This window comes from Chanodichthys erythropterus, chromosome 5 (assembly GCF_024489055.1).
Source record: "Chanodichthys erythropterus isolate Z2021 chromosome 5, ASM2448905v1, whole genome shotgun sequence".
In the NCBI taxonomy this organism is placed as follows: domain Eukaryota; kingdom Metazoa; phylum Chordata; class Actinopteri; order Cypriniformes; family Xenocyprididae; genus Chanodichthys; species Chanodichthys erythropterus.
Window position 1 is genome coordinate 14,599,006 of NC_090225.1, and position 15,685 is coordinate 14,614,690.

Below are 15,685 nucleotides of genomic sequence, written 5' to 3' on the forward strand. Positions count from 1 at the left end.
TGAAACATTATTGAGATGTAATCAAGATATTTTGTGTGAATGTCATTCTTGAGAATCTCAAGTGGCAACTTAAAAATGTATACTGTGGATACTATACTGTGCACATGTTTTATGAATGGTCTGGCTGTTTTATAGGCCATACAGTGATGTTTTAGTGAACTTCTGCATTTAAGTTGTCTGGAATTTTTCTTACTGTTTTATAGAGTCACAGCGGCCTACAGCAGCTCTGTCTGTGTGAATTTAGGCACTTGCAGAGTATTTTAGGAAGTGACGCTACCGCCCACCATCAGGAAATGGACTGTTTCTTTTAGTAGATGTAAGTCATGGGCTGAAGGCAAATCGGTCATGTACCACAGTCAAATACGATACTTATTTTGATCAGAAGCTATAGACAGAGAAAGTAGAACAGTGGAAAGCCACAGTGGGAAGGTGCAGCCACTTTACAGTCCCTGAAACAAGGCACTGTTTATTACAACCCTGGAGTCTTATCACAAGAATCAAGGTGAGCCAATTTTAAATGAAGATCTCGTTTATTGTCTTTAAAATGTTACGACTGAACAATTAACCTTAAGACCAAACTAAGAAGATATAAGAATTGGAGTTTTGAATTAGTTTTTAAATTTGAATTGATTATTTGAATAGATTGTCGCCAGAAGTTTTTTTTTGAAAATGTTAAAGATGACATGTAAGCAGTGTTGATGCAAAATAATAGTTTTGGTGAAAGCAACAAGGAAGTTGAATAAGAAATCTTCCTGTGGTTGTGCTTTAACATTCAATGTTAGGAAAAAGCTTTGTGGGAAATAATAATAATAAAAAAAACTAATAAAAAAAACTAAATTTTTTAAATAAATTCGGCATGTAACATAAAGTAGCTCAATCGCATTTCCTTTGAAGTGTGTGCTCTAAAAAGTCGACTGTGTCCAGAGGAGTACTGTATACAGTAATGATGTGGAAATCCTAAAGTAGTTTCCAGAGAAAGTCTATGAAAATGAATTGATCTTAGATTACATTACAAGCAAGACAGACACACAGATCTGTAAAGACAGTTTCACATTTTTATGCTATTTGTTGATCATTTGATCACCTCAGTAGTGTTGATGTGGGTCATAGTAGACGGTCCTCCTGACTTTGCTGTTATTTAATTGTCAGCAAGCCCGATTCATAAAGTTCCACTGGGAAAATCTGCATTCATATCATGTGTTTTTAAAACTTCACATTCATTTGTACACAGACACTATGTCAGAGTGTTATTTATAAAGCATTTTTAGGAGACTAAAGATGACTAATTTTAAGGTCGATATATTTTTGATTGACAAAACCAACTTATTTCTCAATCATCGTATGACAAAGTGTCTAGCTCAACATTTAGCATCTGCAACATGCCAGGAGTCACTAATTCATTAATCAGCAAAGAAACCAGTTGTTTGCAGTGTGCTTTGTTTCACTGCTAACTAATTATATTTTAGCACTGAAATAATGACGAATTAATGAATTCTAGTGACAGGTTTAGATTTGAATGCAAACATAAATGAGTTTCTTTCACATTTCCATAGCTTTTATTTGTAGTTGATTAAGCATTAAATTATCTTGTGAATTTGTCTTTTATTAATATTAAAAGCATTCATGTACATTTATTATCCATTGTTTTGCAGAAAATCCTGGATACTCCACAATGTGTGAGGTGTTAATTGTTCATACCAGTGAGGCCAGTGAATGGGCCGAGTATCTACAGCAAATCTTGGCCACATCATGTAACTTTCTGGAGGGCTCCGTCATTCTGTGTGATGTGAATGAACAGATTTGGCTGAAAAATCATGAGCTGTTTGGCTCCAGCAAGTGCATCATACTTTTGCTGACTACTGCGTTCTTGGACATGCAGCATGAACCAGACGTGCAGAACACTTTCCGGGATCTTCTTCAGCCTCCTCACAAAGTCGTTGCCTTTTTGTGTGGTATATCAGAAAGGCAAGTGTCAGCGGACTATTTTGAACACTGGGAACATTGGAGAAAGCTCAATTCAGAAGATGAACCATCAGTATATGTGTCTGCTGTCCTCGAGTGCATTGATGATGGTATGTATTCTTTGTACTGTATGCTCTGGCAGTATATGTCTCATTCAGCATAAGAACATATGAATACTTGCACTTTTGTTCACCTCTAACAACAACAACAGCAAAGGAATGCACATGAATGAAATTTGAAGGATTATGTGTTGTATTCAGCTATATACAGTAGTCAACATTTGAAGCGGATCAAAAAAATTCATCAAAGTTGTCCTAAGAAGAAGGTTTTAGGACAACTTTAATGAAAGGTTTTGATCCACTTCAATTGTTGACTACTGTATTTTTAAAAATACTAATTTATATTTTGATATCTTTATTTCTTTCTATTTTATTATGATCCTCCATGCAAAATCATACTTAGAGAGGTTGGCCTAAATTAACGTTTAGTCTGTGATCAGTATGGAAGCTTGTTTCCGCCACAGAATAAAAAATAGTTTATCTGACAATTCAGACTAACTTGCGAGATATAAACTCGTAATTGTGAGAAAAAAAGCAGGAATTATAAGATAAATCTCAATTAGCTTTTTTTAAATTCCGTTGCCGAAACAAGCTTCCGTAGATCTTACATTTTATTTTTATTTAATTTAATTTAATTTAATTTAATTTAATTTAATTTAATTTAATTTTATTTTATTTTATTTTATTTTATTTTATTTTATTTTATTTTATTTTATTTTATTTTATTTGCATGGCGGTTCATAGTTAATTTTACAAAACACGAAGAGGTTGATCTGAAGGAAAGTTTAATATATAATTTTTCATCCTAGGATCCGTTAGTGAACGTCATTGCCAGAATCCATATGAAATTGAACTTGAAGAACGCATGGATGAGTTCACAATATCTGAAATTCCTGAGACTGTAACTTTACCCGATGAGACGGAACAGCATCAGATGAACGGGGATGATGTTTGTCCCTTTGAGCAGACATGTTCAAATGACATTGAGCCACAAGATGACCAAACCTGCCTCACCGTCCAACCAGACAGAATACTATGTGGGGTAAGTACATGGCACATGATGCATGCGGAGCCTAAATATAAGCCTTTTTCTAAGAATATTTAGTTGTTAATGTCAGCATGTAGCTTACATGGTTTGAGATCACACTTTTTTGCGCTTTCAATCGAGAAAGGAAGTCAGTGCGAAGTGGGCCCTGTCTAAGAAGCTTGATTTAGATCATTTAAGCCATTCTTAGTTCAGTGACATGATGAAATAAGGATGATGTAGCACACATGAGTGATAATATGACACAAACTACAGCTGCCCATGCTGTTCTTTTTAAATCGCATTTTATTTTCCAGTGAATGAAGTTCACCTACAAAGTTGGGCCGTTGGGTGTTTTTAGTAATCACTTAAATATTCAGTTTAAATCAATCAATTTGATTATGTGAGAACACAAAGAATCAAATTATGCCTAATTTAATTTAATTGAATGGCTGAAGAGACATTTTTATACAGTATGCCTAATGGAGTGGACATTTCGACATTTTAGTGTATTTATGGCTTGATCGAAATGGTGTCATTGTTGTTCATATTTTTAAAACTATATTTTGACTCACTATCCTCGACATTGTAAACTGTTGTTACTTTTAAAAAATTGTGAAATCCAAGTAGTTTAAACTATAGTTTCAGCATTTCATTCAAAAGCATTTGCTGACATTTGCGAAATTCTGATCATCAGATTGCTTTACACTGTCATTTACTGTATTAACGTGGTCTCATGACTTTCTCACCATTTGTTTGTTCCCATAAAGAATCGTGTGAATATTTATATAATCATGGTAAAGAAATTTGTGGATGAGGGCAGCCTGGAGGTGGAGTTTCACTCTCAGCACTCGACACCGCAGCGGATGCCTGGGACTCTTGTAAACGAGTGTATTGTTACTGTACAGTCACCTGGTAAGACAAAAGCACAGAAAGAGGAACTTTTCATATCAGTTCCTCCAAGCTTTTTCACTTTCAGCTGAATTTACATATTGTTTCCTGGTAATGTGCTCATTTATTATAAGAGAAGCTTTGTCTTTGAGGCAAAAGTTGTTTTTGTAACTTTTTTTTTTTTTTTCTCTAAGAAATGCCAGCTGGGAAAGTCTCATTGACTCTTTATAATAATGAGTCTGTGGTCTGTTCAACAACAGTAACATATTTCACAGAAATGGAGGAAATTTGCAGGTATCTAGAGAACGCAACGGATCCAATGCAGTTCATGTGTCAGGTAATGATGGAACTGAAAATCAATCAGTTAAAACAGAAAAAGGTGTTATACCAGTAAAAGAGATCACGTAAACTGAAATGACTTGTGAATGAATGTGATAAGAGTTAAGTCATGTCATGTTTATATCTATAGCGCTTTTCACAATATGTATAATTTCAAAGTAGCATCATAAACATGTATATCTCATATATATAATTATATATAAAAAGGATTTGTATTGTCAAAAGTGCTATACAAATAAACACGTCTTCACTTGATATTTTTAATCCTTTTATGATACATTATGGTATTATGAAAAATGTAATATCTTATAATTATTTAATATCACAATCTCTCTCTCTCTTTATTCCTTATATGACCTTCTAAGTGATAGGGCTAGAGCCTATCCAAGTTTCCTAGGCCAGAGGCAGGGGAAATATATTATATTATTTAATATATGAAATATTACATTTTGTAGTAATTTAAAAAAAATATCAAATATATGTGACAGTGTTTCAGCCCCGAAAGTGGCCTGATATCATACAGATGCCTGAATAGCAGCCCACAAGCCTGAAATCAGTAATGCAAGATGCTTTATGTAACTTGTTGATCAGTCAATAAGACACAAAAAGTCCATTTTAGACATTTTAGTTTGTGTGAGGAGCAGTAAATATTTTAAATCAACATTTAATTTTCATTCACTAATTCTAAACATGCAGACTGTAATGCTTTATACTTTTAAAAAGTATAGTTACAGAAAAGAACCTTTCATTTAAAGACTAACATTGAGCTGATTTTTTTATTTTTTATTACATTTTCAGGCATTTGACATCACATCAGAGGTGCCCGAGTCACTGGATAATCTGCTTGCGGACTCTCTGGAAGAACACATGCCTCTTAATGGATTACAAGTATTTGGAATTAGTCAAATTGCAGATAACACAGATGCAAGTACGTGGTTTCATTCAAAAGTACTTGCTTGCGACATAGTTTATAAAAGTCTAGCTTATGATTTATATCTTTTATGGTGGTAGATAACATAACACCAAGTGGTGTGGATGGTTAATTTTCTCAAAGACAGGAATCATTGACATTCTATCGAACAACAATAAGAAGAGATCTCTTTGTTTTCAGATCACCGTGATGTGGAACTCCCAACACTGCTTCACTTCTCGGCCAAATATGGCTTAAAAAAATTAACGTCTTTGTTAATGCGTTGCCCCGGAGCCATGCAGGCCTACAGTGTGATGAACAAAGATGGGGATTACCCTAACAAACTGGCCGAGAAGAGTGGCTTCTCTGATTTAAGACAGTTTATGGATGAATATGTTGTGAGTTCATTGCGTAAATGTTCTTGATGATTTTTGTAACTGAGTGTAGTGAATAAAGCCAGCCATCATTTCCTGAAATGCTGTGGGCACACATAGATTTATTAATACATGTGAAACTAAATATCATTGCATTGCAAAAATGATATGGGCAGTTTCATTGCGCAGAACATTGGTAATGCAAATGCAATGATGTTATTTAGGCTCTGTTAATGATCAGCTTACATTTGTACAGCAGTATTTCTTATTGCCTTCATTTCAGTATAGCAGTGATGCTAATTATTTCTGTAAACATTCTTTGTTTCATAAAACCAAACAGGAGACGGTAGATTTAGTGAAGACCCACATGGAGGAATCTCAGAACAGCCCTGGCAATGAAGATATCTATGAGGATATGTTGACAGCTTCCCAAAATTTCATCACAAATTTCGACAATGAGGACATTTACGAGTCTATGATGAAACTAAATCCTGAAATGGGTTAGTATATGGCATTTTCTTTAAAAACTCTATTTTTACTGTATTCTGTAAGCATTTCTATTATTTTTATTGGTATATTTTTTACTATGGCTAACCTATACATTTTATGAAAATTAAGTTACAAATGTAAACATTAAAGGGATAGTTCACCCAAAAATGAAAATTCTGTCATCATTTACTCACGCTCATGTCCAAACCTGTATGAGTTTCTTTTTATCTGTTAAACACTAAATAAGATATTTTGAAGAATGTTGGTAACCAGACGGTTGACAGTTTCCTTAGATGGAAGTCAATGGCTACCGTCAACTGTTTGGTTACCAACATTCTTAAAAAATATCTTATTTTGTGTTCAACAGAAGAAAACTCATACAGGTTTGGATGTGAGGGTGAGTAAATGATGACAGAATTTTCATTTTGGGTTGAACTATCCCTTTAAAAGACATGTTTTATTGCCTTATTGCCAGATATGTTTTGTAAAATATGTACACAAAATCTATGTTTCTACAGATGATGACTTGGAAAGTGATTTGGAGGACTCTAGCACGGAGACAATGCTGAGAAAGTTTTTTGAAGGTACATCAATGAGAAACGATGGGCATAAAATAACAGTTATTTATGTGACTTTTGACTAATGTGGCTTTTGTCACTTTTTTTTTTCCTATGTGATAACGACACCCTTCAGCTGTCTGTCTTTAAGTCTGAAAACATATTATTTGGAAATATCACCAAACGTACAACATTTTTGTAAAGGCTTGCAATGTTATCCTCATATTTGCAATGCAACACACATGGAAATAGATAAATTAGCTAAGCCCGCTTATCTCATTCTGCTGGTATGCATATTCGAACCTGCGATCTCTTCTACAGGATGTAGCATGTTTGCTTACTGTGAAAACAGAGCAGCTTGTTAATATATGATGTTTATAAAAATGTAAGCTAGTGTACAAGTGTTGTATATTTTGCAGTTGTCAAATAATATGAATCTTTAAACTCTCATGGTTTTCGTTTAGCACAACCTGACAAGCGTTTACAACCCTTGCCACATGATTCAACCAATGGTGGATTCCCTGACATGGATGATGAAGACTATCATGACATGGGCATTAATGCGGAAATCTATGGTGATGTAGAAGAGGAGGACCCGTATAACCCGTGCTGCCCTGAGCAAATTTATGACACAGTAGAGGAACATTCCAGCCCTGAAGTGATCAACCGCCCACCTGCACCGATTCCACGACCAGCCAACCTGCCAGAGCCCGAAGAGAACACAACCTACATTTCCAAAGGTGTGAACCAAAAGTTATGAACATTCTTCAAAATATCTTCTTTTGTGTTCAGCAGAAGAAACAAATGCATACATACAGGTTTGGAATGCATAAGGATGAGTAAATGATGACTCAGTTTTCATTTTTGAGTGAACTATACCTTTAACTATAATGCATATCTTAACAGTCCCATTAGAACGCCAGTTTAATTTGACCTGTTTTACAGTGTTTTGTCTCAAGGAACCTGTATACTCACTCAGCCAACGGCCAGAAAGGGATTCCTCTTTAGGTACAGAGTGACAGTGTCTTTCTTTAGCTTAATTGCGAACCATTGGTATATATGAACAGAATATGGATACAAATTATTGCCATTCTCAAATTATCCATTCTTACAGCACCTGTACGGCTGGTGAGAGACAGAAACATGAGCAGTCACCATGACCCCTTTGCAGGCATGAAGACACCTGGACAGAGGCAGCTCATCTCTCTGCAGGAGAGGGTGAAGGTGGGAGAGCTGACTGTGGAAGAGGCAGTGCAGGAGTTCAAGGCTTGGCAGTTTGATCAAGATAAAAGATGGCGCTCTCTCCGCTTTCAGCAAGTAAGTTCCGCCATGATAATTGTCAGAACTGAATGTTAACAAATGATATTAGCATCTCTCAGGTTTCTGTAACCACCTCTCCATTTACTTCAAGGAAAATTTACAGAGATTAAGAGACAGCATCACCCGACGCTGTAGAGGCAAAGGGAATGCTGGTAAGGAAACACCTTTCATTCCACAATATAATTATAAATGGTTAAAATGGCATGCTATTAGAGTGTACAAGAAAAATTTCAGTATTCGTAAAAACTAATGATCTGTGGAAAGTGTAAAAAGTTTCACGCCCCATCAGTCCAGTGTTGTATGAAAGTTACTGATAATAATAATGCAAATAATAATGCAAAAGAGAGAATTTATTTGTTCATTAATTTTATTATATTTAACTTAACATTACAAACAAATATATTTTATAAATCAAATCTATTTTAAATATAAATATATTTTATAAGTAATATATTTTTGTTTTTGGCACATATAATACATTTATGGTGGGGCCATTTAAAGGTATTGTTACATTTTGTGACATTTAGCATGAAACAACTTTTTTTTTTCTTCTTCTTCTTTTTTTTTTCATTAGAGCTTATGATTACAGCACCAATGCAAACAAACGTTCAGTGGGGTTCTCAAATGAACGTGAATTGCTCAGTGTACGAACCCACACCTCGTTCGATTGCCCAACCCCCTCCTGTTAGTAGACCGCTGCAGAGAGGAAGCTGGCAGACAGGAAGCACCTCCAGCACTTCTAGTATGTTAAAAAAAAAATAACTTCTTTAATCTCATGCAATAACATCTTCTGAAAAAAAATACTGACTGTAATAGATTAACCCTGCTCCACAGCGCTTTCAAAACACTTATTTTGGTAGGATGTTTTTTTTTTTTTTTTTTTTTTTTTTTTTTTTGTAGAAAGTTCAAAAAGGTGCTCAAAGGTTCCATGGTACTACCATGTTTTTTGGACATGTACCATCAGTGCAATGGTATTTTTTAAAAGTGTGTTGGAGTGTGATACCATGGTACATTAATTTCAGTACCATAGTGTATATATAAAAATTTTATTGTATTACCATCTCAAAAGCTCATTGTGCTAAGGAACTGCCAAAGTACGTTTTTGGGAAATGTTAGCACATGAGGACTTCATATAACTTAAACAGTCTTTTTGGGGTGAGCCCACCCCACTAAACTGAAGTAGTTATTGAACTATGTTTACAAGTATGGTGTGTTTCAACAATGGAATTGTAAATGTTTGACTTGTGCAGGTAGTAGCAGTCACAGATTGAGCATTCAGAGCACTGTCAGCAACAGCAGTGGGATGGATGGTGAATGTGAGGTCAGTTTTCTTTCTTAAATAATTTATTAATTTGGATTATAATCATAGTTTGATGCTTTGCAAGTACATGTCAACTTATTTTACTAACCCCTAACAGTCTACTAATACTCAGCTAATACTCTAATGAGAAATGCAACGTTACTTATAGTCAACAGACTGTCTAAAGGGGACCATCAAAATAAAGTGTAACCAAGATTTCTATTTCAAATAAATGCTGCTCTTTAGAACTTTCCATTCATCAAAGAATCCTGAAAACAGTGTCACGGTTTCTACAAAAATATTAAGCAGAACGACATTTTCAACATTGACATTAAGAAGAAATGTGACCCTGGACCACTAAACCAGTCATATAGGTCAATTTTTTGAAATTGACATTTATACATCATCTGAAAGGTGAATAAATAAGCTTTCCGTTGATGTATGGTTTGTTAGGATAGGACCAAGATACAACTATTTGAAAAACATGAATCTGAGGGTGTGAAAAAATCAGAATTTTGAGAAAATTGCCTTTAAAGTTGTCCGAATGAAGTCCTTAGCAATGTATATCTACTGACAAAAATATTTTTTTTTTAGATATTTACGGTAAAAAATTTACAAAATATCCTCATGGAACATGATCTTTACTTAATATTCTAATGATTTTTGGCATAAAAGAAAAATCGAAAATTTTGACCCATACAATGATTTGTTGGCTGTTGCTCCAAATTTGCTCCCGACTTATGACTGGTTTTGTGGTCCAGGGTCACAAATGTTTCTTGAGCACCAAAATCAGAATATTACAATGATTTATGAAGCATAATGGGACATTGGAAGACTGCTGGAATAAGTTACATTTTAAAATACAAGAAAATTATTTTAAACTTTTATGATATTACTGTTTTAACTGTATTTTTGATCAAAGCTATTTTTGGTATTTTTGGTGAGCTAGAAACTTAAAAAAATTAAAAAAATGACAGACCTCAAACTTAGATTGTATGATAGTAGAGACTTTTACATAATAGTATAGTAGAGATTTTGCATAAGAATATTTTATTTAAATGAATATAATAGAACCATGTAAGAAATGATTACACCTTCATTTTTTTAAATGTTCATATGTCTTTACTTTCATGATTAAGGAGCCTCCGGACATTCCGCTTCCTCCACGGCCTCTCCGGCCCGTAGTGAACACTCCACCAGTACTCCCTCCACCCCGGATCCCACCACGTGTAACGGAGAGGTACGTGTTTAAAATGCCTTCCACAATACCTGGTAAAACCAACTGCGTTTTGATCAGAAAAGACAGGCATGTTTTATCATAGATCTATTGTGAAATACATTTGAAACTCTAAGTAAAAAATAAATTTAACAGAGTTATTTTACACAGCGAGACTGGAAGGTGTACAGAGAGAACATGTACATATTAGGTTTGTGGCTTTGGCTAGTTTTATTTTCGAAAGGTTTCACTGCAAAAATGTACCAGATGACTGGATAAAAGTTTGTATAGGTGAAGGTTTGTAGGTGGTTCATGTATGAAACTCTACGCCTCCCCATGTGACAAACCACAGCATCAATCGCAAAACTCTCTTAACCACAGTGCCGGAGTTTGTGAAGCTTAACTTTCCATCAGTAATGTTATCATATGTAGAAGTTTGTATCAACCTTTAAATCTTGTAAAGATGGAGTGTGGGTTTAGAATGCACTACTTCTTCACCAGCTAGTATACACAAACACCAGATCGTGTCAGAGAGAGGTTGAAGAACATCTGCACTCTGATGTGGGCTTCACATATCCTCTGCTAATTCTCAACTTATGGGCACTATGTTAAATTTGGAAAAAAATTAGAGAGGTGTGCACATCCGACCCAAATTAAGAACTAGATTTGCATTTTTCTGGAACAAAATGCCAGTGTTTGCAAATCAGCAAAGATTTATACAAAAACATTTTCGGTTTCGTGTCATTTTTTAATTTCAACTTAATTTCAGCTGTCAGCACATAGTCATTGCGCAGTTTAAGGCAGCTGTAAATGGTGAAATATACAGTATGCAAGGAAGACAAAACCAATCATGATTCAGTATGCAAATGTTACAGTGTTATTTCTGGCAGTTACATTTTGAATGCTAAACATTCTATCAGTGTACGTCAATGGGAGATTTTCAAAGGTTTCATTTTAAATTTATTAAAACGTGAAAAACAAACAAAATATTTAATTTTTTATTAATTTTATTAATATTAATATTATTTTTAATGTAATTTATCACATAAATTACATTAAAAATATATTAAAATATATTCTAAATTGTAATAATATTTCACAATATTACTGTTTTTTTTTTTTTTTTGATCATATAAATGCATTTGAGACCTTTTTCATGAGCATTAAAGAAATCTTACAGACATCAAACAGTAGTGTGGAACAGTTTAGACTTTACTGTTTAATATTAAGGGTTTGTAGTTTAGGAAAAAATAAAATGTTTAAGCAGTATCAATACAATGATGCCTTGTAAAAACACTTTTTTGCAATAGCATGAGTATGTAGATATTTAGTTTAACAGCTCTAAGCATTTCCCTAGCTGGTTTGTTTCGGAGCTCAGTGTGAAAATTATGCATTTTAAATTGAACCTGCTCTCTTTTAGGAATCCAGAGGTACTAAATGAGCGATATGTATCAAGTCCATCCCGTCCTGTTTCTCAGGCGCAAAGGCCCATTCCACCTCCACCTATACCGAGACGGACATGGTGATGGTCTGCTTCAACATGGCTGGCTTTCATTCTGTTTGACTGTGCACTTTTCTTGTTGAGCCTTTGAGATCTATAAATCTCTTCAAGATGGAGCAAAAGATACTGGCTGTGTCTGAAACGGAAGACAGCTGCTAAGCTGTCCTGTCGGTCAGTGATCTTACAGAGGTTTGTATGAAGGCATCTCTTAAGGAAGATGATTTGCCATTTAGCCTATATTATTTTTACCGACTTCTAAATCTGCACAGAATTGTGCAGCATATGCTGCAAAAATATATCTATGCTCAAACTGTCCAGGTAGCACACTGAATAATATCTAAACATCAGATTCAGAAGTCTTGAAGCTAACTTACCTTTCATTTATTGCCTGTGAATACAGTAATTTTAAGTTTCTGTCACAGCTAATGGATCAGTAATCCTGCATTCTTTGCATTTGAATTGATCTAGACTCAACTTGCTGTGCAATCTATCACCTTAATTTATAGGTTTTTAATATAAATCTTCAGCTGAAGATATGCAATATGTTTGAAGGGTCTTCTTATGATCACTTGTTTGCAATTTAGCTATTTGGTTTGTACAGCCTGAGTGCTGTTAGTTATAGCAAATAACAAGCTCAAGAACTTCCCTACTTTTTTAATTAGAACTTTTTTTTCTATTTAAAACTGCAATATAGTTTGTGTTGGCTGTGATCAGTGCACATGAGATTTAAAGTAGCGTATGTTTCTGTATTTTCAAAATATTTATTCACTTTTCACTGCTGGCTATGATGTACATCACCCAAAGAGAAGCAGAAAAATGGAAACAGTGTATTTAAGTGTGAATGCACAGTGTGAAGAAGGCAGAGATGTGTTTTGTATGTGTGTGTGTTTATATGTGTGACAATATTGATTAAAGTCGCAATGAAACGGAAGTAACGAGACATATTTTCATGCATATTAAATTATTATTGTGGTGTACAGTAATGTAATGGGTTATTGAAAAAGAAAAAAAATGTAGGGTGGGAGATTTGCACTCAAAAGTGGAGGCAGATGAGTGTGCGCTTGCATATGCTACATTCACGCCATGTCACAATTATTGGAATTGCAAGATGACAACCCACGGTGTTCTACTTGGAGCTGGCAACATCAATAGCAATATGAATCTGCAGTGGTCATGTGGTACAAAGTCGGAACTCTCCGAAAATTCAGAGTTTACAAGTTGTAATTACGAGTTCTACAAGGATATGAATGTGGTATATATATTGCCTGGAGTGGAGAATGAATGAACTTAAACTTTTGAAAGATTGATATAACAAAAAATAAAAATAATAATAAATAAATGTTGATCAGAGGTTAGCACCTCAGGACGACAAGGTCCTCTTTCCTGCAGAGTTTAGCTCCAACCCTAATCAAACACACCTAAACAAAGTTTTAGGCAGGTGAGTTTGATCAGGGTTGGAGTTCAACGCTGCAGGAAAGTGGACCTCGAGGACCAGATGTAATGAATCCCTGCTAGCTCCATATATAAGGTTCCATTGGTAAACACTGGCCTCTAGCGGAGGTGTTTGGCAAGTGCACATATTACCTGCTGGGAGTAAGTATTTAGGGAGTTTTTTTCGATACATGGATAAATCCTGACGATGATTTCGGTCAGTAATCGATTTAAAATGCTAAGAACCGAAAGAATAGCGATTCTATGTTTTAAAATAAGCATTAAATTACTATGCGCAAATTAATGGAGATGTTGTACGGCGTCGTTCGCGCCCCTCACAGCTCCTTCACAGATATGTGCTGCACTCTACCGCCTTTTTTATTTTTTTTCGTACTCTGTCGTAGCCATAGACTGTAAAAGGTCGTAGCTCACACATGTTTGAGCAGCTAATGTTTAATCTCTCCTCAGGACGACCACTGCATCACATGATATGAGACCGCTCAAACAAAGTTGATAAATTAACTCAGCCACTACTGCTGAAATGAGACGTCAACGTTACTTCCTATGAGATAAAATAGTTTATTTTATAATTTATTTTTTAAATTCATTTTAAATTAAAATAAGGTACCGCATGTCACGCAGAGTTGTGTTATAATGTAAAGAGATTAGTTAGGAAAATGCATGATAGGCCTATTCTAGGGTAGTCTATCCATTCTTTGCATTGTGTGTTTAATGTACATAGCACACTGTAATAAGGTCCTACACAATAGTTAACATGAACTAACAATGCTTTTAAAGTCTAAATTTTGGCTTATTACATTTTTACATATGCCAATTTTATAGGCTATTAATGTAGTATTAGAACTAACAATCGACAAATAAGTCGACTATAAGACATTAGGAGAGTCATTTAAATAATCCTATGAATGCACTTAAAAAATGCAGAATCACATCGTTAATCGAATCGCATCGAATTTTATTGTGAATCGTCTCGAATCTAATTAACAAAAACCGATTTGTTGTCTAACCAAAGATTTACAGCCCTATCCTACCTGATACACATGAAACGTTAATCTTTTGGCTTTGATAATATGCTGAAAATTCCAGTAGCAGTATTATTAAATATCACTCCAGTAGCTATAAGCTATAAGCTAGCCTATCACTGTCATTTGCTACTTGCTTAATTAGGCTCATGCCAGTGTTAAAGGGTTAGTTCACCCAAAAATGAAAATTCTGTCATTTATTACTTACCCTCGATCATGCCACTCCACACCCGTAAGACCATCGTTAATCTTCGGAACACAAATTAAGATATTTATGTTGAAATCTGATGGCTCAGTGAGGCCTGCTCAGAGCATTCAGAGCTTTATAATGCTTCAGAGCATTATGAATCAGCGTGTCGAATCAGCGGTTCGGAGCGCCAAAGTCACGTGATTTCAGCAGTTTGGCGGTTTGACACGTGATCTGAATCATGATTGACACAGAAGAATCATAACACTGAGATTCTTCCTGAAGCAGTGTTTTGAAACTGGCCATTACTAAATAAGTCATTATTTTGTTTTTTTGGTGCACCAAATATATTCTCGTCGCTTTATAATATTAATATTGAACCAATGTACTCACATGAACCGATTTAAATATGTTTTTAGTACCTTTATGGATCTTGAGAGAGGAAATGTCATTGCTCCCTATGCAGGCCTCACGGAGCCATCGGATTTCAACAAGAATATCTTAATTTGTGTTCCAAAGATTAACGAAGATCTTACGGGTGAGGAATGGCATGAGGGTGAGTAATAAATGACATTATTTTCATTTTAAGGAGAAATAACCCTTTAACAATGACATTCTCACCAAATCCTCTGAATGTTATTTGGAATGTGGTTTTTAATTTTTCTTTAAAATGAAAGTATATTTACTTTCGTTTTTGATATTTTAGCTCCTCTATGTGATTCTCAACAAGGGGGCCTGGGACCACTAGGGGGCCTCAGCAAACTTCCAAGAGTGGGATGGCTTAAAATTATTTAAAATAAGTTATATTAAAATAATAATAACTTAATTCAAGCTCAAAAACTGAAGTAAAATGAAGATGTCTAACATCTAGACTAGTATAATAACTGTAGGCTAATTTAAAATAGTTAATAATTAACGAAATGTAAGGTGTTTTGTTTAAATGTATTATTATTAATTAAAATGTGCAATGCAAACGCACTTTAATTAAATTAGAATATGAGATTGATTAAACGTATGTGGCTCCACGGAACGCCCCTCTCCACCCACTCCAGTGATATTGTGATGAGAGCGTGAGAGCCTCC

The 15,685-nt window shown here is 34.7% G+C and overlaps 1 protein-coding gene across 1 annotated transcript; it reads left to right on the forward strand.

The window, feature by feature from the left end:
- Positions 1 to 240: 240 nt before the first annotated feature.
- pik3ap1 (phosphoinositide-3-kinase adaptor protein 1) lies at positions 241 to 12,896 on the forward strand. The gene is made up of 17 exons (XM_067386189.1): positions 241 to 502; positions 1,653 to 2,072; positions 2,831 to 3,063; positions 3,816 to 3,960; positions 4,131 to 4,273; positions 5,074 to 5,203; positions 5,387 to 5,583; positions 5,900 to 6,059; positions 6,567 to 6,632; positions 7,070 to 7,345; positions 7,551 to 7,613; positions 7,720 to 7,922; positions 8,017 to 8,077; positions 8,500 to 8,667; positions 9,176 to 9,246; positions 10,365 to 10,465; positions 11,862 to 12,896. The coding sequence occupies exons 2-17, from the start codon at positions 1,673 to 1,675 to the stop codon at positions 11,965 to 11,967; spliced, it is 2,523 nt and encodes an 840-aa protein (XP_067242290.1). The 5' UTR covers positions 241 to 502; positions 1,653 to 1,672; the 3' UTR covers positions 11,968 to 12,896.
- The last annotated feature ends 2,789 nt before the right edge of the window (positions 12,897 to 15,685 follow it).